Here is a 26,881-nt window from a genome sequence, read left to right on the forward strand (position 1 = left end):
TTTGTTTTCTCGAGTTTAGATTTAGCCTGTAGCTCTTCTGCTCCAAATGCGGCACAACAACAGCACAGCAGCACGTGTGACAGGCACATGTGAGGAAAATAATACAGCATAAAGAAAGGCTACAATCACACGGCGACATCTCCCTCACCTGAGCAGAGCTTCACAGCGTCAGGTAAAGGCTGCTCCACTATAGTTCCAAACTTCATTTTGTTTGACAGAAAGAAGTTACGGTGAAAGTAAAGCCTCGGGAAAGTTTCTGCTCCTGGTTTCCTGATAAGTCCATAACTGATTCAAAGAAGTTCTCAGCGACAGTAGAACATTAAGTGCTATTTCTCCTGTAGACTCGCGCACATGACATGCTCCTGTTTAAGTGACAGCAGCAACAGAGCCGGTGGCGTCTTTTTGGGTCAGGTTGGGGTAGCCTGGTGGGATCAGAATGATTCCTTTCTATATTGTTTATACAGAGGGGGATCAGTCTGGACCCCACGCCCCCCCCCCCAGTGGCGGCATCAGAAAAATCTAACCGATCCCGTGCGATCAGATTTGTTTATTTGCGCGACGAAGTCCTCTCTATACCAAACTACAAACGGCGCTCAAGAGAGAGAAAGGGCGTGTCTCCAATCGGCGGTAAATGACCAAAAACACATCGATGAGTCGGTGAGTTTCGTGATTCATAATCCTGTGTGAATGTTGACGCAAAACCGCCCTTCGCTGATTGGTTTACGCCGCTTCCTGTTTGCGTATGTACCGCTGTGGACATGGAATTGATGGTGCGGTGACCGGACTCACTCGCTGGTGCAGCTTATAAAAAACTTCAAGTTCACTAGGTCATAAAGCATGTTATTCTTGCGATAAAAATATATTTGCGTTAAAGGAATAGGCCACCGTTTTTACATACTGAGATATGTTCTTACCTTAGCTTTGACGAGTTCTTTAGGACCTGTCTGATCTTCACCCGTGCCTTCAGTCACGTAAACACAGCGCAGACGGCGTTAGCATTTAGCCTCTCCCTCTCTCCACTATAGCTCCAAAACAGGTCAAGATAGAAGCTACCAAGCTCTTCCACGTTTTCCCTATTTCAATATGGTTACGTGAAGTGTTACACTACAAAATATGATTACACAAAATTAAACAATGTGGATTTTCTAAGCGGATAAAAGGGGGGACTATAATGTAAGGCGTAATAATACCAGGAGTAGTCCAAAATCCGCGCAGTAATCTTCACTTTACTGTGCGGATGCCAAATTACTCCTGGTATTATTACGCCTTACAATATAGTCCCCTCTTTTATCCGCTTAGAAAATCCACAGTTTAGTTTTGTGTAATTATACTTTGTAGTGGAACACTTCACGTAACCATATTTAAATAGGGAAAACGTGGAAGAGCTTGGTAGCTTCTATCTTGACCTGTTTTGGAGCTATAGAGGAGAGAGGGAGAGGCTAAATGCTAACGCCGTCTGCGCTGTGTTTACATGACTGAAGGCACGGGTGAAGATCAGACAGGTCCTAAAGAACTCGTCAAAGCTAAGGTAAGAACATATCTCAGTATGGAAAAACGGTGGCCTATTCCTTTAACACGTTAATAAGGTGATATTTTTGGCAGTACTAGATATTACTAATATTAAACCGAGGCACCTAAATGTGTCATAAAACTGCTGTGAGAAGTACAATACAAGTACATGTTTTTAGTAAATGTAACTGATTGTTGCCACACCTGGACTAAAGCTTACCCCCCGGCAGAGTGTTCAGTCTGAAGGAGGTTTTCACACTCTAAGTCTGTGCTGTGCAGCTGTAGAGGTAAACCCTATTGCCTGCTGTGGATCCTTTTTCACGGCTGTAAAATATTTCTTTCCCCGTATTGGACCAAACTGCGTGGATCAATATGGCCAGCCGTAGATGCCAGTTTTCCCACGGCGGCCATTAAACTGGCCCTGCCTATACATTCTTCTTCCACATGTGACCTTCTGCTGTGGAGGTGCGGAAGTGTCTCTGCTCCCCTCAGTGGATATTTCATCATCTCTGTCCGTCTGTCGGCCCAAAGTCTCGTGATATTATTTTTCCCACACAGGCAACTTAAAGCAGGACTACACTGTTTTTTTTATCCGGCAAAACCTGTGTGGGTTTAAAGGCTTGTTTTATTCCAAATGGTTTCTGAGCTTTTTTAGCATGCTACAATGTTAAATTGCAAAAGTACTTTCCAAAACACGGCTGTTCTTTCTTCCTGAGCAACACCTTCACATCCCAGTCCTTCTAAAAGCGCTCATGATCCACACGGGCCGCCTGATGCCGCCGTGATTTGGCGTTGTCCAGCCAGGGGGCCGCGTGGCAGTTAGCCGCTGTAGATCAGCTCCTTCATAATGTATGTGCTGAAATGGATTGCAGCGAGCCGGCCTTAATAATGCATGGCTCTCTTTGTCTGCACTTCCACCGTAGCGCCGGACACTCCACACGCCACAGACTCCTGACATGGAGACAGTCTGTGTGGCTGAGGAGGGCCGCATGGATTCACCGCCTCTGCAGAAAGCAATGAGTTTGAAGAGGATCCCAGCCGACACTTCTTATGAACTGCATCCAACTCACTTTTAGGGACTTTACTGTGGAAAGTTAAAGTAATAGCAGATTTTTTTCCATCTGATCACTTCTTTGTAAAGCCTTGAAACGAACCATGTCTCTGACCGTTCTCCCCACGCAAGTATGTCCCAGCAGTGAATGCATAGCTCGGGAGGGGACACTCTGTCATAGGTCTGTACCGGGCCTCTCTAACTGCGCCTCCATTAGTACGTTTGACCGTTTGTCAAAAGGCGGAGGGCCTTTGGGTCCGGGGGGGGGCGGCCGTCATAAGGCAATGTGCTCCGCTGGATGATGATGAATGTTCCAATCAATTAGCTTATTGCGGGGAACAAGTGCAGGCCCCGGGGGACGCGGCACCGACACGACCTGACTGATCACTCCTCCCACAGCCGCTGCAGAGGCGCGCCCAAAAAAAAAAAAAACACGTCCGGAGTCTCACACGAGCCGACCACCGGAGACTCAAACGGACACACACGTGAGAGGGAAAAAGTGCATTTCTTAGAATACGAAGTCCCGCCCTGCGCCCGCGGTTCCTGTTGCAGGTGCTGTATCTTGACCTTGGTCCGTGGCCGTCCTGAAAGGGTGGCTCTCATCTCCATCACAGGCTCGTTACTGCTCCATGAAGCGAGCCGTTCCACAGTTAATGACATCATCAATATGAGCCGGCAGCTGTCGGGCCCGCTGTGGGTCCACTGGCCGTGGAGCCTCGCATTATGTCCGCGCAGTTCGTCTTTCAGCGCGGCCAATAAGATACAGCCAAGTCTGTCGTTTTAGAACTGAGGCGTTCCGGTTATTAAATGTTCCAGCAGAACTTTGAAGTCCTTGTATTCATTTTTAGTGTGAGAGTGTGAGATTACTGTTATAACACAACCAGAAATACTGTATGTGCGTCCAGATCATGGTTTGTGATAAAAAATGATACAAATTGGAGTTGAATTAAAGGGGGCCTATTATGCAAAATCGACTTTTTCAAGCTTTACATCATGTTATTAAGTCATTCCCTCATTAAAACCATGCCTGAAGTGTTGCCTTGGCACATTCACGTATTTTCGAGTAATCTGTAGAAACTCTGATGGCAGCCATTTTAGGGATAAAACGCCTGATTCCTTCAGGAAACGCCCTCGACCTCCAGGATACGCCTCCGACCTTTCGTCACCAGCCGAGTAACCAACCACTGCTCCTCAGCAGAACCCCCTCCCCGCAGTGTCTAGCCCTAAGATGTAAACAGAGTCATCATGGATGATTAGCTTCATGTGTTGTGAACCGGAGCCACAGCAGACTTTTACAAAGACACACATCAGTGTTTCTGTTACCGAAACACCCAGGATTAAAACCGGTGACAAGAACACTTATTTCAGTGTCTGGTTCTGCGCTGGGCCTTGATGATGCACAGAGCCTCCGGAGAAAGCTAATGCTAAGCTAAACCTCGAGTCATCACGTGAAAACGAGAAATATGCACAAATAAAGTCAATAAAACCACCACACACATAAAGAACCGTTTAACAATGATCACACACGGAGCCAGGCTTGTTGATTTGGAAGTTTATTGCTCACATTTCATCTACAATGGGTCATAGCCGAGTGGTTTTCTCCCGGAGCTAACAAGCTAGCCGCGACAAGCTAACGGGAAAATTCACTGAATACAAGCATATTATGCATTGAAAACGTCACTAAAACAGGCAACTGCTTGAAGCAGCCTTTATGATGATCACACACGGAGCCTGGCTTGTTGATTGTGTAGTTTATTGCTCACATTTCATCTACAGTGAGTCGTAGCCGAGTGGTTTCTCTCGGAGCTAAGGCACTATTAGCCGCGACAAGCTAACAACCTTCACCTTCACAACATTCATTGAAAACAGGCAGCATATTATGCACAAATAACGTCAATAAAGCAGCAACTACTCGAAGCAGCCTTTACGATGATCACACAATGAGCCTGGCTTTACACATTTGTGGTTTATTACAGACTTTTCATCAACAATGAGCTGTAGTCGATTATAACAAGCTAACGGGTAACCTCGAAAAACCATTGTCCACTTGCACAGATAATGTCCGTCTTTGAATCGTATGGGCTCCTGCAGATCCTGGTGTCGTCCATGGGGGTATATTTAGAGATCCATAGGGCATGGCAGATGCAAAGAGATAGCCTCCAAACAGCAGTTATTTTTCAGGCAAGAGCCCCTTCCAAGCGTCCGGTGTGGAAGGTTTGTTTCCAAATAATATCCTGTGTGGCCATTGTTCACAAAGTGATAAACAGTAGGTCCTTTCCAACAATAAAAATTAAAATGCACCGATCGTAGTTTCAATACTTGAGACAACGAGCGGAGTGTTGTTGTGATGCCACAGACAGCGTGTGGAGGGGGCGTGTCGGAAAGGGTCAGAGGTTCTTAAAGAGACAGGGGCCTATTTCAAGTCATTTGCTAACGCCATTTTGAGAGAGCAATTTTATACAAGGCAGTTATTCTAATTTACTGCATTGACAGACCAACAGAAGGTTTCGTCATCATTGTAGTGTCCTATAGACTGGTGCTATGTGGCTGAAAAAAGCATAATACCCCCTCTTTAAGTGTAAAGTAATCTTTGAAAAGCATAATAATAGTTAGGGACATTTTCCATAATGCCTATAGCAACAAGTCCCAAAGTCCAAGGCCCCCAAATTTTTGATTGTATTCAAAAGAGTTGGACTTATTTTATTGCTAAAATACCATATACAACAGCAAAGAGCAGTGACTATGGGTCAAATATGGGTTTCATCCTTTCATGCATTAATTATGCTTCAGGATTTTCCCCCCAAATGTTTTTTTTACCCTTTAGGCATGAAAAGAAAAGAATGACTTTCATGCCAGAGTCATGGCATTTGCATTTCTGTTGTGAGTGAGCTGTGGACAGTGTTTCCAGGACCATTTGGAGTCAAAATATTACTGCAGATGAAGTATTTTTAAAAACAACAAAGCAAAGCAGCAACACTATAAACTGTTGTCAAAATATGTCTAGCGATGCGTGATGTCCAGTTTAGTGGACACATGATTAATCACAGTTTCCTCAAATCACAAAGTCAATACATGGGTATTTTAACAATTATACTATAAAAATGCACTTGCAAAAGCTGACCAGTGGGTGGCAGTGTACGTTGTAGATACAGACGGCATCTCGTCATAGGGCATCTCGCCGAGGGGGAAAATAGAATCTTTTGACACACGCAATTTTTCACTCTTTTTAGCCATTTTCTGGCAAAATATAAACTTATTTATCAAATACAAATAAAGTCAAGTCTAAATCGGGCCCATGTGGATATTTTCTCACAGCAGATTGTTCAGTAGAAGTGAAAAAACGGCAGTTGTAGCTACAGCTAGCTAGCCCTTAGCATTAGCACGATGCTAACATGAAGCTTCCTGTTAGCATTCTCTGTTATCTATGTATCTATGGGCCGTTGAACCACTTTGCTCCTCCCCATGTCTTTGTATCTTTATGTAGTAGAAAACTATATTCATAATTCAGCGTTTGTTAAAGTAGTTTTTGAATCATTAGAGAAAGTTTAGATTTTTCTCCAAATTGTTTTCCCCCTTAACTGTTTTTAAACATGACCATAAATGGGCGATTCCAGAGATGCCGTCTGTATCTATAACACACTCGTGTCCACTGTAGTGAATGTTTGGCTAACTTTACAAATGTGTTTCTAACATCCCAATGGTTAAGAAGGGGATGTTGGCATTTATAAGCACGTCTTACAACTTATGCGATGCTGTCACGCTAAAGTAAACAACAGACACTCAGCGGCTCGTTCGCTCTCGATAAAAAGGCTTTAGAAAAACATGCACAAACTCGCCTACGAAAACAATTAAATTATGTGGTCCCAAGATCCCAGTCCCTCCAAAATGTGGCGCGCTCGCCGCTCGTGAGTGCTCCAGGACAGCTGATCGGCCGCGACCTCCACGTGACCTTCGGCCCGCACTAAATATAGCCCGACCATTTGGTTTCTTTTGTTTTTTCCAATCTGGGCTGGCAGCTGCTCTCACTTACACGCAGGAAACAAAAGACCTCGCGTATCGACTCTTCCACATTACAGAGCCTTTGTGTGTGCGAGTGCGCGAGGCCGGGGCGGGACGGGGCGGGGCTAACACGGGAGGGGGCGTCCTACAAGCGCACTGGACGTTAGCAAAGGTGCCAGGGCTAAAAGGTTGAAAAGGAGGAATCCATTTTTTCACTGTGGTATCAAAGACAGTGTGAATTTTTATTTTTTTACTTTTGACATTGAGTAAAAAAATGTAGCCGCTTACCGGAACCAAGCACATTTTCTCCAGCTTGGCTTTACTCAAATCAAAAAAGCGTAAAAATAGAGATGAAAACACACTGGAAAAGCAACAGTAATACAATTAAAAAAAAACGACAAAAACTCGACTAAAAACGGATGAAAAAGTAACAAAAGATGTCAAAATACAACAAAAAAAACCTCCTTGGCACGAGTCCGGGCTTCAGAGGGGAACCTATTGTACATGTTGTTAGTGGTAGACAGTTCGAAGTCCATTTTGAATGCGCTTTATGCAAAGGCCGCGGAGTTAAAGCGCGGCGAGAGCTGTCCGTGGTGCTGCAATGCCACTTGGATAAAGGAATACGGCAGAAATCTTTGTTTTTTTGGCGTAACGAGGATTGGAAAAAAATCTCAATAAACACGGGAGCCGAAGGCGTATAACCAACTATTGCGCGGACAAAAGGGAGGCTCATTGTTGGCTTGATGTCAGATCTATAGGGACGCGCACACACTGAACAAAGCATGGAACCAATTAGAGAACTTCAGAGGGAACTATGATATGGACTCGCGCGTGTTCCCCTCCGGCACTGTTTCCTGTTTGTTCCTCCCACTTCGCATCATATGGATAAAAATGGTTTTGTTTGATTTGGTGAAGGCGAAACACATATTTTCCCCCCGATATCTCCTTAATCTCCTGCCGAAATAAGAAAATAAAAAAGCACCTTTAATTAGAATCATTAACTAATCCTCCAGTTAAAATGAATAGATAAAATAAGCCTTCAATGTGTGTGAATGAAAATAATGTGATCATTTATGTTGTAAAGACAATCCAGAGTATTTATTTCTGCATGTATTCTGATCAGATGTTTCACCTCTTAACCCCCGCCTTCACTGAGTGCATTTTCTCCTGCTCCGCTTTACCCAAATCTAAAAGCTTCTCGACTGAAGAGTTTACAGCCTACATGCCAGAGTCAACTAAGACCCACCAAAGTGACTGTAACTTTTTTTGTCGCGTTATTGTCCCATTTTTTAAGCCTTTTTTCTTATTTTTGTTTCGTTTTTGTTGTGTTTTGTTGCGTTTTCGTTGTCGTTGTTGTGTTTTTGTTGTTTTTTGTTGCTTTTTTGTCGTGTTTTTGTTGCGTTTTCGTAGTAGTTGTTGTGTTTTTGTTGTTTTTCGTTGCTTTTTTCGTTGCTTTTTTGTTGTTTTTTTGTTGTGTTTTTGTTGTTTTTTGTTGTTTTTTGTTGTTTTTTGTTGCTTTTTGTAGTTTTTTGTTGCGTTTTCGGAGTAGTTGTTGTGTTTTTGTTGTTTTTTGTTGCTTTTTTGTCGTGTTTTTGTTGCGTTTTCGTAGTAGTTGTTGTGTTTTTGTTGTTTTTTGTTGCTTTTTTCGTTGCTTTTTTGTTGTTTTTTTGTTGTGTTTTTGTTGTTTTTTGTTGTTTTTTGTTGTTTTTTGTTGCTTTTTGTAGTTTTTTGTTGCGTTTTCGGAGTAGTTGTTGAGTTTTTGTTGTTTTTTGTTGCTTTTTTGTTGTTTTTTTGTCGTTTTTTGTTGTGTTTTCGTAGTAGTTGTTGTGTTTTTGTTGTTTTTTGTTGTTTTTTATCGTTTCTTTTTGTAGTTTTTTGTTGCGTTTTCGGAGTAGTTGTTGAGTTTTTGTTGTTTTTTGTTGCTTTTTTGTCGTTTTTTTGTCTTTTTTTGTCGTTTTTTGTTGTGTTTTCGTAGTAGTTGTTGTGCTTTTGTTGTTTTTCTGTTGCTTTTTTTCGTAGCTTTTTTGAAATTTTTTGTTTTGTTGTGTTTTCGTTTCTTTTTTGTAGTTTTTTGTTGCGTTTTCATAGTAGTTGTTGTGCTTTTGTTGTTTTTTGTTGCTTTTTTCGCCGCTTTTTTCGCCATGTTTTTTTTTTTCACTTTATCGTTGTGTTTTGTCTCTTTTTTTTATTGTGTTAATGTTGCTTTTTCCGGCATGTTTTTGCCGCTCTTTTGCCGCTTTTTGTTGTTGCGTTTTCATCCTCTTTCATCCACTTTTTTTCTAGAAGCTTTTTTAGATTCGGGCATAGGCAAACTGGACAAAATATGCTCGGTTCAGGCCGGGGTTAAGAGGTTAAAACAGCATTGGTCAGATGTCGGAAAATCAAGAAAATCCCATTATAGCTTTACATAAATTTTTGGTCCAATTGAGATGTTTTCATCCAAATGTCATTGAATATAACGAAATACAAGATTTGCATTAGTGACCTTAAAACCCCTATACGTTTGACTTGACTCAGTTGTAGTAACAGCAGCATCAGTCTAACAGTCTGCTCCTCTCCCTCAGGCCTCCGCTCACTTACCCGACCCAGGTTTAGGCTCTGTCCTCACGGCCCCCGCTCTCGTCACTTGACCCTCTTTTTTAAAAGGTCACTCTCTCCAAGGGCCCGGGGGCTGGGGAGCTTGACGTCAGATCTCTCCCTCTCACTTGGCCTTTTCCACCGGCCTGCGCTTGTACTCCACTGTTGCCTTTATCTTTCCTAATGACACGTAATGAATCGGAGTGAAGAGCGGCCTGTGCTATTTATACGACAGGTCATTAGAGCCGTGTTTACCAGCCACACACCGCGCGTTTACGTTTTCCTTCAGACGTGCTCGGCGCTGCAGTTCAGCCGGAATGAGGAGACGCCGTGGTTGCATGCAGTACACGCTATGAGGGAAAAGGAGGATATTGGGTGTCTGCCCGGAAGTCAAAAAGGAAGAGGCTTTCTGTTGTTTCCGTCTGTGACTGTTTAACCTCTTAACTCCCGCCTGAACATGTTTTCTCCTGTTCTCCGAATTCTCCAAATCTAAAAGCTTCTTCAAAACAGCGGCAAAAAACGAGAAGAAAATGAGGACGACAAAAACCAAAAAAAAGCGCTAAAAAGTGAGCAAAAAAACCGCCAAAATGACAAAAACTCAACAAAAAAGTGACAAAAGAGCACCAAAAAAATGACAAAAATCCACCAAAAAAAAGACAAAAATCCACCAAAAAATGACAAAAATCCAGCAAAAAAAGACAAAAATCCAGCAAAAAATTTGCAAAAATCCACCAAAAAAATGACAAAAATCCACCAAAAAAATGACAAAAATCCTCCAAAAAATGACAAAAATCCAACAAAAAAATGACAAAAATCCAGCAGAAAAATGACAAAAATCCAGTAAAAAAATGACTAAAATCCAGCAAAAAAAGACAAAAATCCAGCAAAAAATTTGCAAAAATCCAACAAAAAAATGACAAAAATCCAGCAGAAAAATGACAAAAATCCAGCAAAAAAAAGACAAAAATCCAGCAAAAAAAGTGACAAAAATCCAGCAGAAAAAGACAAAAATCCAACAAAAAAACACAAAAATACAGTAAAAAAAGACAAAAATCCAACAAAAAAATGACAAAAATCCAGCAGAAAAATGACAAAAATCCAGTAAAAAAATGACAAAAATCCAGCAAAAAAGTGACAAAAATCCAACAAAAAATTGGCAAAAATCCCACAAAAAAAGACAAAAATCCAACAAAAAAATGACAAAAATCCAGTAAAAAAAGACAAAAATCCAACAAAAAATGACAAAAATCCAACAATAAAAAAGACAAAAAATCCAACAGAAAAATGACAAAAATCCAGTAAAAAAAGACAAAAATCCAACAAAAAAATGACAAAAATCCAACAATAAAAAAGACAAAAAATCCAGCAGAAAAATGACAAAAATCCAGTAAAAAAAGACAAAAATCCAACAAAAAAATGACAAAAATCCAACAATAAAAAAGACAAAAAATCCAGCAGAAAAATGACAAAAATCCAGCAAAAAAAGACAAAGATCCAACAAAAAAATGACAAAAATCCAGCAGAAAAATGACAAAAATCCAGTAAAAAAATGACAAAAATCCAGCAAAAAAGTGACAAAAATCCAACAAAAAATTGACAAAAATCCCACAAAAAAAGACAAAAATCCAACAAAAAAATGACAAAAATCCAGTAAAAAAAGACAAAAATCCAACAAAAAATGACAAAAATCCAACAATAAAAAAGACAAAAAATCCAACAGAAAAATGACAAAAATCCAGTAAAAAAAGACAAAAATCCAACAAAAAAATGACAAAAATCCAACAATAAAAAAGACAAAAAATCCAGCAGAAAAATGACAAAAATCCAGCAAAAAAAGACAAAGATCCAGCAGAAAAAAGACAAAAATCCAGCAAAAAAGTGACAAAAGAGCAGCAAAAAAGTATTTAATAAAGTGACAAAAACACATAGGGGAAATAAAAAGTGACGACAGTGGCAAAGAGGAGGGAATGCATTTGGTTTTGGCGGGTGGTAAGAGGTTAATGAAGCCGCTCATTCCTCATCTGTTTGGATTGTCCTTTCTAAAGCCACTCTTATTTCCCCCGTGTGCCGCCGCAGCTCCCACATAACGCACTGTACATTAACCCGGCCCCAACTGCTGCACTTTCGCTCTCTATTCACTGATTAAAAGGAGACGTAGAAGCGAGAGACTTTTCTCAGCTTTTAACCGTGTCTAAAACATACTCTACATGTTCTAGAATCTTGTTTCTCGAGGTGCTCTGACTCTTTCCTTCCTGTTTCCCTTCCATCCATATATGAGCAATGCTGTGGCCATTTGCCGCTTCACAGTAGAAGCAGAAGGAAGCGCCTCTGCGAGTGTGGCTGTGGCGCAGGCGGACCCCGCTGGCAGGGACAGCAGGAGACTCGCCCAGAAAAGGCCTCCCGCTTCCGGTCACACACATGTTGTCCAACCGGCCGGGGCAGTCAGCAGGAGCAGGGCTGACTGACAGGTGACACAGCTGGGAGTGAGAGAGACGGGGAGAGGACGAGGCTGGTCATGAAGAAAAGATGAGCCGCATCATGTTTAATTACAGCAGCACGAGGACACACGCGAAATAGCTTTGCTCAGGAATAACGTTTAGATTAGTTTGACAGATGCTTTACCGATGTCAAGGTACGGCGCAGGGAAACCACTTGAAATGCGTGGATTTTGCTTTTCAAGTGAGTGCTCAACAAGAAGGAGAAAAAAAAGCACATTAACCCCTTAACTCCCACCTGAACCGAGCACATTTTCTCCAGTTTGGCTTTAGCCCAAAATAGCAACAAAACTGAGAGGAAAACAATGATGGAATTGTGACAAAAAAGTGAGAAAACATTGACAAAAAAGTGACGAAAAATTGATTAAAAAGTGGCAAAAATGTCACAAAAATGTCACAAGAAATTGACAAAAAATGGAAGAAAAAATGACAAAAATGCGACAAAATGTGACCAAAAAATGACAAAAATTTGATTAAAAATTGACGATAAAATGACAAAAATGTGACAAAAAAATGACAAAAAAATGTGACAAAAAAATTACAAAAATGTGATCAAAAAATGAAAAAATTGAAATAAAAAGTACAAAAATTTGACAAAAAAATGACAAAAATGTGACAAAAAATGACAAAAAAATTACAAAAGATGAGTTGAACACCCAACAAAAAAATGATGAAAGAAAATCTGATGACGTGAGGAAAAAGATCCTCTCGGTTCAGGCGGGAGTTAAGAGGTTAACTTGCTATCTATGGACGTTGTCTGCTAATCGCTAAGTATACGAGCTTGGTTAAATTGGATAAAGTCATGCTTATTACTGCTCTTTGCCATGTTGTATTTGCTCTTGTGTTAACCAGTGCGTCACGATGCGTAGTTACTCCTTGACCAAACCATTCCCTGCAGAGCCCACCGGGGGAAGGGTCTTCAGGTCAGAGCGGTGTATGGACAGACACCCCTCTGGGAACGGCTCAGCTCACATTAAGTGGAACTTAACTCTAAATATAGTCCTTTTTTTCTGCCCATGAACCTGTACGTGACTTCTTAAGAGGCTCATGGCCATGGCTAAATGATGAACTGCAATTTAGATTTTTTTTTTTTGAGAGCTAAACAAGCTTGTCAGTGACGCCAGAGGAAGAGGAGGAAGAGCCAACCTTTCGGCTAGCCTGGCCAACCAGCCAATCCTGCCTTTTGTTTCCATTTCAAAGCAGGACCGTCTGGAACTCTGCTAACAGCCAATTATAAATGGAAAAAAAAAAGTGTTTTTCTTTTTTTTTTTATTAATCCAGTCACAAACCATATTGCCACGACAGGAAGACAGAATTAACCACCAAAGTAAAACATCTTCATAAATGTTCTTAAGAATGTTCCTGTGATGGACTTGCAGACTTAGGGCAACACTCAGTTATTATTCTCAGAATAAGTAGGTGTTGATGTCCTTATAATATTCAGTCACTGAACTGTAATGAGAGTCTGGTTTGCACTGACTGTAGTGAAACTCGTCTTGATGCTGGCTATAACTGGAATCCTCTGGTGTGCGTACATTGAAACAGCTGTTGCACATTAGTGACTATTCTCCTATGATAAAACATTTGAGCCAAGTTGCTAATGACTCCGTGTATTCCCAAGTTTTTTGGGGGGAAAAACAACATCGATCTTTCATATTAGTCTCCGCTCTAAAAGCCGATGCCATCGTAAAACCACTAACTTCCGCGCTGAACGGCAGTAGATTACATCCACACACCAACAAACAACATGTTGACCAGCGTGTCATCAGCACTTAATGCACTTCTGACAGGTCTTTTTTTTGGACAGTCGCCCCAAAGCGCCCGTGTACTTGCACTGGGAGCTGTGAGAGTGCAAACCTCCGCACAGTTTTGGCGTATCGGGCTGAGGGGGGGGGGGGAGTCTTTGAGCCTCCCCCTCGACACACAGCGGACCAGAGCTTGTTAGGACAGACTCCATGACAGGTAGCATGCCCCGGTCTCCTCCGCTCCAGCAGTACAGTCTGGTGGGACATGAGCCCGGTTATTCCTGGCTTCCTCGCCCTCTCTCGCTCTCATCTCCCCCTCCCTCGCTCCCTCCCCCTCACACTGGCGGCTCGCTGTCTCCTGGCGGGACATGTCAGGGAGCGCAGCCTGTATTCGCGGTGGCAGACAGAAGCTACAGCAGGCCCTACCTGTCCTCTGCGCCGCACGTCAGCGCAGAGCGGGGCTGACTCACACTCTCCCGCGCCTTGATCACATTCACTGTTTAAGAAGTTTATAGCAAAGCTCCAAGGATGGGTGGCGGAGAACGTAGCCGCAGCCAAATTGAAATCCTGATTATTGTGGCTCCAATTGGCAAAACAAAAACAGCCATTAACCCCTTAACTCCCACCTGAACTGATTACATTTTCTCCAGTTTGGCTTTACCCTAGTCCAAAAGCTTCTGGAAAAAAAGCTGTGAAAATAGCAACAAAACTGAGACGAAAACAGTGATGGAAATGTGACAAAAAAGTGATGAAAAATTGATGAAAAAGTGACGAAAAATTGATGAAAAAGTGGCAAAAATGTGACAAAAAAATGACCCAAAAATGACAAAAATGTTATAAAAATTTGACAAAAAAATTACTAAAATGTGACAAAAAAATGACCATAATGTAACAAAAACAATTACAAAAATTTGATAAAAAATTGACGAAAAAGTGAAAAAATATGAGAAACAATTGACAAAAAATTGACAAAAAATTTAAAAAAAATTGACTAAAAATTGACAAAAATGTGACAAAATGTAAAAAAAATGACAAAAATGTGATAAAAATTTGACAAAAAAATTACAACAATGTGACCAATTTTTGTACAAAAATTACAAAAATTTGATAAAAAATTGACGAAAAAGTGAAAAAATATGAGAAAAAAATGACAAAAAATTGACAAAAAATTGCAAAATTGCAAAAAAAGTTACAAAAATGAGTTGAATACCCAACAAAAAAATGATGGAAAAAAAATCTGATGACGTGAGGAAAGTAAGTATAGTTAAGTATAGAAACAACAAAATCCCCTGTCTATAAGGAGCCTTATTTTGTACTTTTTAAACCTCTACAAACATGGTCTGAAATGCATGTGACTCATATCTGTTATGCCTGACTTTAGTGTCGAGGTATTACATGTGTGTTTTATGGCTTTTTATTAACTAAGTTGATGCTACAGTCAGTATCTTACACCTGATAGTAATGAAGCCTAGGCGTTAATTCAACCTGGGAGACTAATTTCAGCATCACCTCCTCCAGCCAATGAAGAGAAGAAGAAGAACTTTATTTATATAGCGCCTTTCACAGACATATAGTCACAAAGCGCTTTACATGAGACAATTGTACATTCACTCCATACTCGGTGGTGGAAAACTACGTTTGTAGCTTCAGTTTCCCCTGGGGGAGACTGTCAGAAGCGCTTTCGCGACTGCACACGTCTGCGCCAACGATTCCTCTGACCACCACCATTCACTCACACACATCATTCATCCTGGCCAATTGTGCATGTTTTTAGTGGTAGTGGAAACTGGAGTACCCGGAGGAAACCTACGCAGACACGAGGAGAACATGCAAACTCCACACAGAAAGGCCCCGTCCAGGTGGGAATCGAACCCTGACCTTCTAGCTGTGAAGCGAGAGCGCTAACCGCTGCGCTACCGTGCCGCCTAATGATCGCTTCTGTGAGGGCCACACGTCCACCTCAACCCATCAGTGTAAGAGCCGCACCTCCGTAGCAGCCAATCATCGTCCTCGGTCCCGCTTTCAAGCCCCAGCAATCATGGTTCGTTCGCTTCCCAGATGTGCTGTGACCCGCCTCCACCCCATCTCTGCCTCTTCTGCCCACGGCTTCTCCCTGCTGCCTCTTCACGCGTCTCCTATACCACCACCAGTGTCCAGGCTCCGGGGGAAAACATCCCTAACTCCAAGCTGGTCACCCATACTGACTTTCATAGACATCGATGTTACCGCCGGGGCCTGATCACCAAAACAAATATACATGTCAATAAATCTTCCTAATCGCTGCTTTTGTCTTTTTAAGTCTATCCAGGTTGAATTGTGATTGTATTGTGATATAGTTGATATAGAGCTCATGAAACAAAATATGACCACATGTTTTAAAGGTCAGATTTTGTCTTACGTGAACATGCTAACAGTTATTTTTGTTTGTAAGTTGGGTATGTGCGATTTTGAGGTGTAGCATCACCCAGTCAGTTGGATATAACCAGGAAGTGACGCGACTTGGAGTTAACCAATACCAAACCAATAGCGCTCCTTCCAAACATGATCTTAATAGAAACAAATTGACACTAATGTTGTGTTTTGTAAAGATTTAGCACATTTTTTCTGTCTACTTTTCCATTTTTATTCACAGTGTGGCAGTGTTTAAACGTGATATATCAATTATACATTGTTCCTGGCGAGGGTGCCCTTGGGTTGCGTCCGGGCGGCTCTTCCCAATCACACTTCCATCACGCGCAATAAGGTTTGCGATCATTTAATCTCGCGGCGACAATGAAAGCGCAGATGAAATAATTAGGCCTTTGTCCTTTTGTCTCCTCACACACTCGCACGCGTTCGGGAAAGAAAACCGCTAAAACAGTTCCTATAAATGAATAACGCAATTACCGAGGCGGGCGATGCTTTTGAACTCTGAACCGCATTTCAGAGCAGTGTTTTTGTGTTTAATTAAGCAAGTTTCTGCATGTTTACACTGACTCCCCTTTTCCGTGAGATATAATGCTCTTGTGATTTGTTTTCTGTTGCTACAAGTGAAACCAGACTAACGGCAGCTTGTTTGGGCGTGTGTCAGTAAATGCGTGATCTTTGTTGTGTGTCCCCAGTGTTTGCCGATGCGTGGCCACGGCTTCGTCCTGGACAAGTACCAGTGCCAGTGCAAGAGGGGCTTCTACCACCCCAACAGAGTGGCCGTCAGCAGCTTCGCAAGTGAGTCGCAAACGGGAGGTTTCACATTTGTCTTCGGCTTCTGACCAACAGCTTGTTCAAGATGAAGAGATCAATCAAGCAGCAGTTGTATCAGAAAGTAAGATCGGTGCTGTACTTCCTGTCCCGGATCTTTTACATTCAAAAGGAGCAGGGTCCCAAACAAATAAAGAGATGGCTCAGCATTGAGGAAAGGACAAGTTACTGATGGACAGTCACTGCTATGTGTTAAAACCATCATGTTCACTGTGAATCCTGCCCCAGTTAATTATAATTATTTATTCCATTAAAGGGACTATACGGAGTTTAAAAATGTTAAAATTATGTATTTTCCTCCCGCTACATATTCCAGCAGTGTCCTAAAGTGTAGAATGGGCTCAGACCTGTTCACCACAACTGCCTCTAAAATCCTGCACCGTCACTCAAAAAGGTGTTAATTTGGGTCAGAATTGCCGTCATGCACGAGCTTAATGTAAAAACTGCAGTTACACGTATGACCTGAGGTGGCAGTAGTGAGTAGAAAATGACCGACTTGCATCTAGTACCTAGAAAGACAATTTCTTTCAATTTGTATCATTTATTTGAGCCAAATCAACCATGGACCAGCAGGCAGCAACATACTTCAATGTTTTCGATACCAGTACCTCAACTTTTTTTTTTTTTACGATACTGGTATCGTTTAAAGAGGGGGTATTATGCTTTTTTCAGTCACATAGCACCAGTCTATATCACACTACAATGATGACCAAACCTTCTGTTGTTCTGTAAATGCAGTAAATTAGAATAACTGCCTTGTATAAAATTGCTCTCTCAAAATGGCTGTAGTGAATGTCTTGAAATAGGCCTCTGTCTCTTTAAGAACCTCTGAGCCTTTCAGACACGCCCCCTCCACACGCTGTCTGTGGCATCAGTGGGGAGGGGGTTCTGCTGAGGAGCAGTGGTTGGTTACTCGGCTGGTGACGAAAGCTCGGAGGCGTCTCCAGGAGGTGGGGGCGTTCCTAGGAGGACTCAGGCAAACCTATCCCTAAAATGGCCGCCATCAGAGTTTTTACAGATTACTCAAAAATACGTGAATGTGCCAAGGCAACACTTCAGGCATGTTTTTAATGAGGGAACGACATAAGAACATGATGTAAAGCTTGAAAAAGTCGATTTTGCATAATACCCCCTCTTTAACGGTACCCAGCCCTACATATTGGGTCATGCTGTAAGGCCACACCATCTCCATAGTACAGTCATAACCTTGATTCCATGATAAATACATAGAAAGGTAATCTCAAGGAACGACTTACCTTTTGCAGTGCCTCCATGTCGCCTTTAGAGCAGACTCAGAACTCTGGCAGAATCGAGTCCAACAGCTGTAATGGGGAGCACTAAAGTACTTTGTTTTTCGCATATTAAGAAACCCTGTGAGCTCAGGGTGCGTCTCAGCCTTTAGACGCCAAGAGCACTGAAATAGCATGTCTGCTGTCGTCCAAGCAAGTATTTTGGAAGTGAGGACTTAAGGAGGATTCAGTACTTTGCAATAGAAGAAGAAACAACCACAGTAAACTCCAAACTTTGTGAATGAAGCTAAATTTCACTCTAGTTATGTTTATTTTTTGTGGTAAAATCTCAAGTAGATTTTGTATGATAAATGTAGTAATCCAAAATGCCAGTAGGGGGCGCAAACCTTCCATTCGCCTTGCGGTGAAAGGAGAATCTGTGCCAAAATGAAACCCGATGACCATTATAGCTTGTTTAAAAGTCGATAATATAGCCTCTTTAAACGTTATGACTCTTTCACTAAGCCTATTCCGACTGCCAGTCATCCGCGGGGCCCAACAAAGCCATGAGTCAGCGCAGTGAAGCTAAGTACTTCTATTTGAGGGGGATCCGCCGCGCACCCAGTCATAGCTTTGAGAAATAGGCCGGATTCTTTTTTTTCTTTTTTTTTTTCCTTTTAAAGGCAAAATCCCTGCAAATCTGGGAGACAATGGTCCGCAGAGCTCCGTAAAGGTCGGATCCCTTTTATTTGTTATCTGCGGGGCCATGCGGGGAGCTCTCGCGGGATTCCGGCGGCAAGCGACAACAAGTCCATTAGCTCTGGGCCGCTCCCCCGGGCTCGATTGTTGCCCTCGTTTGGCCCCGGAAGTTTTTTCTTAAATCATTTTGACTCTACTTTTAGAACGTTTATACACCTGGAGCTGTCTGAAAAGAGACTGAAGCAGCAAAGTGTCTAGTACTTTTAATAACAACAGGCAGGATCAACGTTGCTCCCTCCGCAAAAACATGGCCAGAGTTGTGTTTGGAGTCATTCATTCATGTTGGGAGATGATGAAGTTTGATAATCTTCGAATCTCTTGTGGCCAAAAGTTTCACTGCAAGCTCCTCCCACCAAGGCTAGCCATTGTGGTGCCCTCCGGCTCAGACATGTCTTCCCTTACTCCCACTTCCTCTCCTTCCTTTTTCACTTTGCCGCTGCGAAGACAGGCACCAAAGAACACTCTATGATGGAAACGTTTTGTCAGGGCTCGACTAGTCTTCTGTATAACGGGCATCGCTCTGTGTGTTGTTCCGTCTCTTCTTTCTCATCGTTCTTCATCGTACATGACCTTTTTTTTTAAAGAGGGGGTATTATGCTTTTTTCAATCACATTGCACCAGTCTATGTCACACTACAATGATGACCAAACCTTCTGTTGGTCTGTCAATGCAGTAAATTAGAATAACTGCCTTGTATAAAATGTCTCTCTCAAAATGTCTGTAGTGAATGTCTTGAAATCGGCCTCTGTCTCTTTAAGAACCTCTGACCCTTTCCGACACGCCCCCTCCACACGCTGTCTGTGGCATCAGTGGGGAGGGGGTTCTGCTGAGGAGCAGTGGTTGGTTACTCGGCTGGTGACGAAAGCTCGGAGGCGTCTCCAGGAGGTGAGGGCGTTCCTAGGAGGACTCAGGCAAACCTATCCCTAAAATGGCCGCCATCAGAGTTTTTACAGATTACTCGAAAATACGTGAATGTGCCAAGGCAACACTTCAGGCATGTTTTTAATGAGGGAACGACATAATAACATGATGTAAAGCTTGAAAAAGTCGATTTTGCATAATTTTAAATAATAAAACAGTGGTGCAAATACTGTACAGTGGCGTAGGCAAGTTTTCATAGCCTGGCCAAATTTCTTTATCATCAAAAGACCAAGGGCTGGACCCTCCAATTGTCGACCGAAGTAAAGAATCACTTTCTACAAATGCCCCACCACTTCTTCACGGAGCTGCAAGAGGCAAAACCCTCCACCGGACATTCGCTACTACAATGCAATAGGCTGCAGCGCCTTTTGGGACTGTTATTGGAGAAGCAGTGGAGGTATATTTTAATGGGCAGCCAAGTATGGAGAGTCTTACGGGACAGAAGAAATTAACAATGCATGTGGAATGGGAGTAAAGCCAGTAGAAACCTTTTTGGGTCAGTAATATAGCATTTTCTAACCAATGTCCCTTTAAACTTGAAAGATTTGGCTACTTAGAACCACTACTATGTATCGCATTGACGTGTAATTTGTTTTTATTTGTGACTGAATGGCATTTCCTGTTAATAACTGCAGAGTAGAACAGAATAGATCATTGTCGTGGAGCTGTCCTATCCATCGGCAGGTTGGCTCCCACTGTTCAAACTGGCAACGTGCATCTGAAGAACAACTTATCCATAATTGAATTGCAATGGTAGGCCTTTGGCAAAGCTTAGCCTTTTGCAAATGAAAAGAAAAGCCGATGTTAATCACAACGTCATCAAACTCTTTTAATCTTTGCCACTGTGCAAAGAACTGGAAATCCCACGAAGACAATAAGCGAAGAAAGACATCAACCTCTTCAAAACCCGTCTCCCCGAAGCCCGTTTCTAACACTTTTTCCATCAGGACAGTTTTTTTTTTTTTTTTTCTTTTTTGCACTTTCACAACACAACCGCCTTGATCCGATTTTGAAATGAGTGCGAGCGAACGAGCGGGCGGCCATGTTGACTTTACGTGCGGACACATATAGATCCGTTGGAGCTCTGTTGACACAACGTCGATGAATCCTTGTAAGGTCAGGGAGAGAAAGGCTTCCATAGACTCTCTTCTGTCATACTGCCACTTCATCCGCTCCGTCCGCACATCCCCGGATCAATCAATACGGCGGGAAGTAGAAAAGAGAGAGAGGCGACTCGTTTCTACGCATGAGGACGCTCAGGAACCGAGGGAATATGTTGAAGTTCCAGGGTTTGGAGATGTCTAAGTTTTAGACAGAAGGCAGGGGCTTTGGTGAATATTTTTTTTAAAGAAATTGTCAGAAAGAGATCAGTGTTGTAGCTTAAAGGTACAAGGTGTCTGACTGAAAAGAAAATTGTCCAACTGGATGTAACTAACTGTTCTGATCTGTGGCTGCTGCAGTCGGTCAGGTCTAGGTTCAGCAACACCGTGTTCCCAAAGACTGAGATCATCCTGACTGGGTTATTCCATCAATGGATTTCTTCTTCCCTGATGGCACGGATATATTCCAGGATGACAATGCCAGGATTCATCGAGCTCACGTTGTGAAAGAGCCCAAACAGAGCCCAGATCTTAACCCCATTGAGGAGCTTTGGAATGTGCTGGAGAAGGCTTTGCGCAGTGGTCACACTCTCCCACCGTCAATACAACACTGGATCTTCTGACATTGTACATTGCACTTTCTGTGTCCCCGAATCAAATCAAATATTATTTCGCAGATAACAATGTTGATTTATTAGTTCGATCACTGTAGACGCACAAGTTCAACTGGATCGTCCCAAGGTCATGAATGTTGATCAATTGACAATTACAAAAAGCTTTAACAGGATGTAGAAGTTGGTTGTATTTACATGCTGGTTTGGCTCATGAGACGATTATCCAGTCAGAAAGCAGAAAGAGCTCCATTTAGGATTGTCAGATTAGGTGCATAAAACCAGTTTGGAAACTTCTCCTAACTCCACAATCCCAGCACCTGTCCCCAAACAAATGAGTGCGTGTGCGGGCCAGACTGATTGAGCTTAGCTTTCAAATGAGAAATGGAGCAGCTTAAAGCGACCTAAATTCAGTCGTTGTAGTGTAGTTTTTAATCCACTCGGAAGAGCACAATCTACAAACGTTACCTTTAACCTCTTAACTCCCACCTGTACAGGGAACATTTCCTCTAGTTCAGCATTACCCCATCCAAAAACTTCAAAATAGCAACGAAAAAGAGACAAATGAGGATGGAAATGAAACAAAAAAGCGAGAAAAAACTTGATGAAAAAAGTGATGAAAAACCAACAAAAAAGTTACAATAATATGCCAAAAAACGCGTTAATTGTAACAAAGAGGGTCAAAAATATGACAACAAAGCCACGGCCGAAGCAAAAATCTTATATCAATTCTGAAGGTCTTAGCTTTTAAATGAGGCATTACATAAGCTGAGAAGGTGGGGGTTAAGAGGTAAATTAGTGGAGGCCAGCTGTAGCGCTGATGTCATAATATCACAAGCTGAAATTTCGGCTTGAGAGAGGGTTCTGGCAACCCAAAACGTGGGAGCCATTCTTGTTTTTGATTGGATAATTGTCTCAAGCAACAATTGTGAATAAGTTTTAGGTTCTGTGTCAGGGATTCATTTGAAATGCTTAAAGCTCTCCATGGGCACTTCACTGACTTCCTAAATCCACAGCTAAAGCCGTTTTCACGTCTCGTTCTGCAGGGATGGGAAAGAGCGGGAAAGTGTCGGACAGCGGGCCTAATGCGGACGAGGGCTGGTCCAGCGACTGCCTGCCGTGCGCTCCGGGCTGTGCCTTCTGTAAGGACGACACGCCCTGTGTGGTGCGGGAGGACGGGGCGCTGCGCCTGGCCGTGCTGTCCTTCCAGTGCCTCTGCTTCCTGCTGCTCTTCATCAGCATGGTCATCATCTACCACTACAGGAGGAACAAGGTGCAGCAGCTTTGCTTTTCAAAGTCATTTCTTTACATATATACAGTATGTATGGTTGGGACAATAGGCTTGTGTCAAAATGCAATTACAGATGTGATCGGCAAGTAATCGAAGTATTTTTTTTTAAATTATTGTTATTCAAAAACACAAAGACAAACATTACGTAACAATTTCAACAGTTAAAATACATCTGACAAGCTCAGACCAAGACAGAATTACAAAACAACACAAAATACTGTGGACAACAGTCTTGACTAGACAAAACAGCACTTCAGCAGAATGCTTTCCAAAAAGAAAAATAAATAAAAATAAAGACAATAGTTGTAGCTTTAGTAAATGTTTGGTTGATGATGAGGATTTTCATCTTTTTAACTTATTATAGACAAAAACGATTACTAAGAATGCCCTCTCGCTTGCATTATTTCATGCCGCTAGGATTATTTTCCCTTTGCGTTTTACGTGTCATGGCTCATGCTTTTGCCTGACACATAAAAAACAAACAGCGCTGTGTGATGATGTCATCAGACCGCCCTGTTTAGTTTGAGCAGAGGGCTGGCCAGCAGGGGGCAGGTGTGAAACAGAGACCTCTCCTCAGTCAAGGCAGACTTGAAATCATTTGTTGTTATGTGTTCAGAAGATAAGTAAATAAAATAAAGATAGACTTTTTTTTAAAGGCAACAAATAATAGTTTGAATTATTGTGATTATTATTTTTCAAAAATAGGCCCGAGCTCTTGCTGCAGTACCTCCATCTAGTGGCGGCAGAAAAAGCTAGAAAGCATTGCTCTTTACACACGTTTTAAGCAACTATTTTGCCCGGTTTCCAATAATGTTAAACTTTCTACAGCTAGATATTCCTCCTGTGATCACGGTGGGTCAGATATAATAAAGAAACCAGGCGGGTTTCCGTAAGGTACATGTTAGAATTGTTGTCTAAATTATTAATGAGGGCCTGACTTCGATTGACAGGCTGTTAGCGTCAGGGCAAAAGGCGCGAACTGCACACCCCAGGAGGTCCACAGTGAAGATCCCGCCCTTTTGCCCTTTTTAGGAACATGTTTGGACGGAGCAGAGTAGGAGGAGTCTGTAAATCCATCATGGACTTCCCCCGGAACAATTGTCATAGGGTGAATTAGTATGCGAAAAAAGAAAGTGGATATTTGTGGGTATTTGACCTTGTAGTGACCCACTACAGTGACCCAGGCGCTGTATGAGTGGTCAGCATGGCGCCTTTACTATTGATCACCCTGGTCTCTACAACGCTCCAGGATCAATTGCTTTGTAGGTTTTCTGGCGAGAGGCTCCGTCAGCAGAGAAAACCTTCCAAACAATTGATCCTGGAGCTTTATGCTTGTTTTGATTGGGCCGATACTCTGGGATTTGACTTAAACATTTCCCCAAATAGTTTTGTAATTGTCTAAAAAAAAAACCACATGTGCACATCTGCGCCGTAGTGCTGTGGTTTATACATGTATAAAAAAGAGGGCCCCAGCTGCCGGCTCTCCGCTCTCTGAAAGCCCCTGAAGGCTCCATGTCAATTAGGCCAGTATCTGTTGTTACTTTTATAACATAAGAGCTTCGCAGAGTGGTTAGCCCTTCGTAAAAAAAATGTCCTCAGGGCGGCATGATCTTCTTTTAACCTTCTCTTCGACATAAAAACTGCCCCCCCCCTCCTTTTCAGCATGCTCCTGCGAGTGCGTGCATTTGTCCACTTGCACTTAAAGGAGCACGCTAAAAAGTAAAGGGCCATTTTTCGTTGGACCGAAAAAAAATGTCATGGGGATTTTTGTGCGCGCATTCAGTGAGTCCCGAAAGCTTTCAGACGGCCTTAAATACTTTTGTTCACTAGATTTCTGTCCTGTGTGTCCTTCTCCAGGGCATCCGAGCGTCGGGGCTGGTTCTGCTGGAGGCCATTCTGTGCGGAGCCCTTCTCCTCTACTTCCCGGTGAGTCCCAGCACTGGAGCGTTTTTACACCCAGTGAACCTGTCCTCGTTTCACACACTTTGGCGGGTTGTGGAGGTTGTGTTGGGTAAGTGACATGCTGACAGCCATAAAACTAGGAAAGAATGCAAACTTTAGGATTTGAATTCTTTTGTGCTATCTGACTTGATATTTATCTTCAAATACTATAGATGGAGGTGTAGTAATGACTGGAGCATAGATAGATACACATGTTTAGTTTTCACACAGTGGCCAATGTCAGAGTAAAAAAACAAAACACAAAACCTGCCCCTACGTTGCTTCTTTTATGTTGTTTTGTCCACGAGTGAGCTTGACTAAGATGACTCGGTTTTCCAAATATGGTCAATAAATATGGAAATATTCAATTGCATTCACAGAAGTTACAACACTTTAGGGCAGGGGTAGGCAACGTCAGGCCCGAGGACCAAATCCGGCCCTCCAGCATAAAACCTTTGGCCCTAAGAGAAAATGTTATTTCATGAATCAGAGACCAAATATGTCAGTGTTCCCCAACCTGGGGTACAGGGTCACTTGAGCACTTTTATGGGGTATTTGGAATGATTAAGATTAAGAAATTAAGGTGAAACTGTCTATTCCAATATTACTTTCAAATGAAAATTGTGTTTTCGTTAATAATGATTGATTTTGAGAGTGTTTCAGCTTTTTGATCAGAACACTACTACACACTACTAAATACTAAGTAAACTTTGTTTCGTTGGTCACTTAACACATTGATTGCAAAAACGGAAAAACTTTTTTTTATTACGAAAGTAGACACTCGAATACACCTTACGTGTGATTTTGGAAGCTCTGTGAGGAACAGAAGTGACATAAATGACGATCAAAAACAAAGAAACGCAATAATAATATATAATATGTCCAGATCCTGACTCTTCACAAGTTTTTGATCGTCATTTATGTCACTTCTGTGAGGAACAGAAGTGACATATTATATATACAGTATTATTGCGTTTCTTTGGGGGTTTTTTAGCCTGAGGGGGCGTGGTGTTGCATAGCAGCTGTAAAGCCGACACTTCTCTCTCGCTCTCTGGAGCGCGTTTGACAAAGCAGAACAGCTTCACATGGACAGATCAAAACAGTTGAAATTTTAACGTTTCTCTAAGTTTTTAAATTGGTCCAAGGTCCAAGGAGAAACATCCTGATAAAGTCTTCAATCCGAGAACCAGGCTGTTTAAACCCACATGTGATAAAAAGCGATCGTGTTTCAAAACGTGTCAACAATGTTATAGTTGAAAATGGACTTGAAACGAATATATTTAGGCATTTGCCTCTTCACATAACGTTATTGTCCGTCCAGAGAGGAGAGAGTTGGAGAGATCAGAACGGAGAGTATTGCATAAAACACAAATTATCTCTGAATCTAGAAAAAAAGCTGTGATTTTGATCAAAGTAGGCTCTGTTTAGCTTTGGATTTTTGAGTAGAATTAAACTGTTTTCACCTACGGAGAGCTTAGAGTCTCGTCTTTCAAATGAGCCATAGCATGTGCCCATAGCTATAACACAGAATATGCTGTGGTGCTACAAATATGAAAAACGGTCTGGATTGTTGGCACTCAACAGCTAAATCCCAATTGCAGGATCCTAAATGTTGGGGGTACTCAGAATATAAATGAACGACTCCAGGGGGTACGTGAAACGAAAAAGGTTGGGAACCATTGAAATATGTGATATACTGTTGATATTTTCACATTTCCCAGCTAAACGCCCCATTAGGTCGTATATGACGTACAAAACTACTATTTGTAGAGGAAAGATGCTTTGCTTTGGGCTACAGTTGTGAGTTATGGCCCTTGGCATTTTGGCAATGAAGAAAATCAGCCTCCACGACACAAACTTGTCTACCTCTGCTTTAGGGCCTGTTTTCATTCCTCTCTTGCAACAACATCTCCGCTATTGTAGCCATTTTTAGGAATACAGATTCCAAACTCTCTCGTCTCGGACATAACAATATGTGGATTTAATCCCTCGCCTGATTTATTGAGCTTCTTCATAAATTAAAATGTATATTCAAAATCCCTTCAGGAAAAAAATCTTTGTGACTAATACATCTACAAAATCAAGACATGATTTTAAAGCAGATTCAATCTTTTAATTAGATTTTGTAGCCATTTTTATGCTTAAAATCTACAGCTACATCTTCAAACAGATATCTCTAAATGTAATTTGTTTCCCCCTTCATTTTGATTTGAATTTTTGCACTTGATTATCTTTTGTGACCTAAATAGACAGTGAACTAAGGCTACAACTGACAGAGAATGCTATTACTCATTTCCTCTGAGTGAAACATTCAGGCTGACGGGCGAGCGTGATTGACTCATATCGCGTAAGTGACTCATATTGGCTAACGACGGGGCCTCCAACGCTTTACCTGCTAATCATCTGCATCACGGCA

The 26,881-nt window shown here is 42.0% G+C and overlaps 1 protein-coding gene across 2 annotated transcripts in view; it reads left to right on the forward strand.

Moving 5' to 3' along the window:
• gpr158a (G protein-coupled receptor 158a) overlaps positions 1–26,881 on the forward strand; it is an 81,765-nt gene that overhangs the window by 20,850 nt on the left and 34,034 nt on the right. For both annotated transcript variants that reach the window (XM_079575904.1, XM_079575905.1), the window contains exons 3-5: positions 16,478–16,580; positions 22,280–22,506; positions 24,382–24,450. In XM_079575904.1, the coding sequence (XP_079432030.1) occupies positions 16,478–16,580; positions 22,280–22,506; positions 24,382–24,450 (399 nt within the window). The remainder of the gene's footprint in view (positions 1–16,477; positions 16,581–22,279; positions 22,507–24,381; positions 24,451–26,881) is intronic.

This window comes from Gobius niger (assembly GCF_951799975.1).
Source record: "Gobius niger genome assembly, chromosome: 18".
NCBI classification, from domain to species: domain Eukaryota; kingdom Metazoa; phylum Chordata; class Actinopteri; order Gobiiformes; family Gobiidae; genus Gobius; species Gobius niger.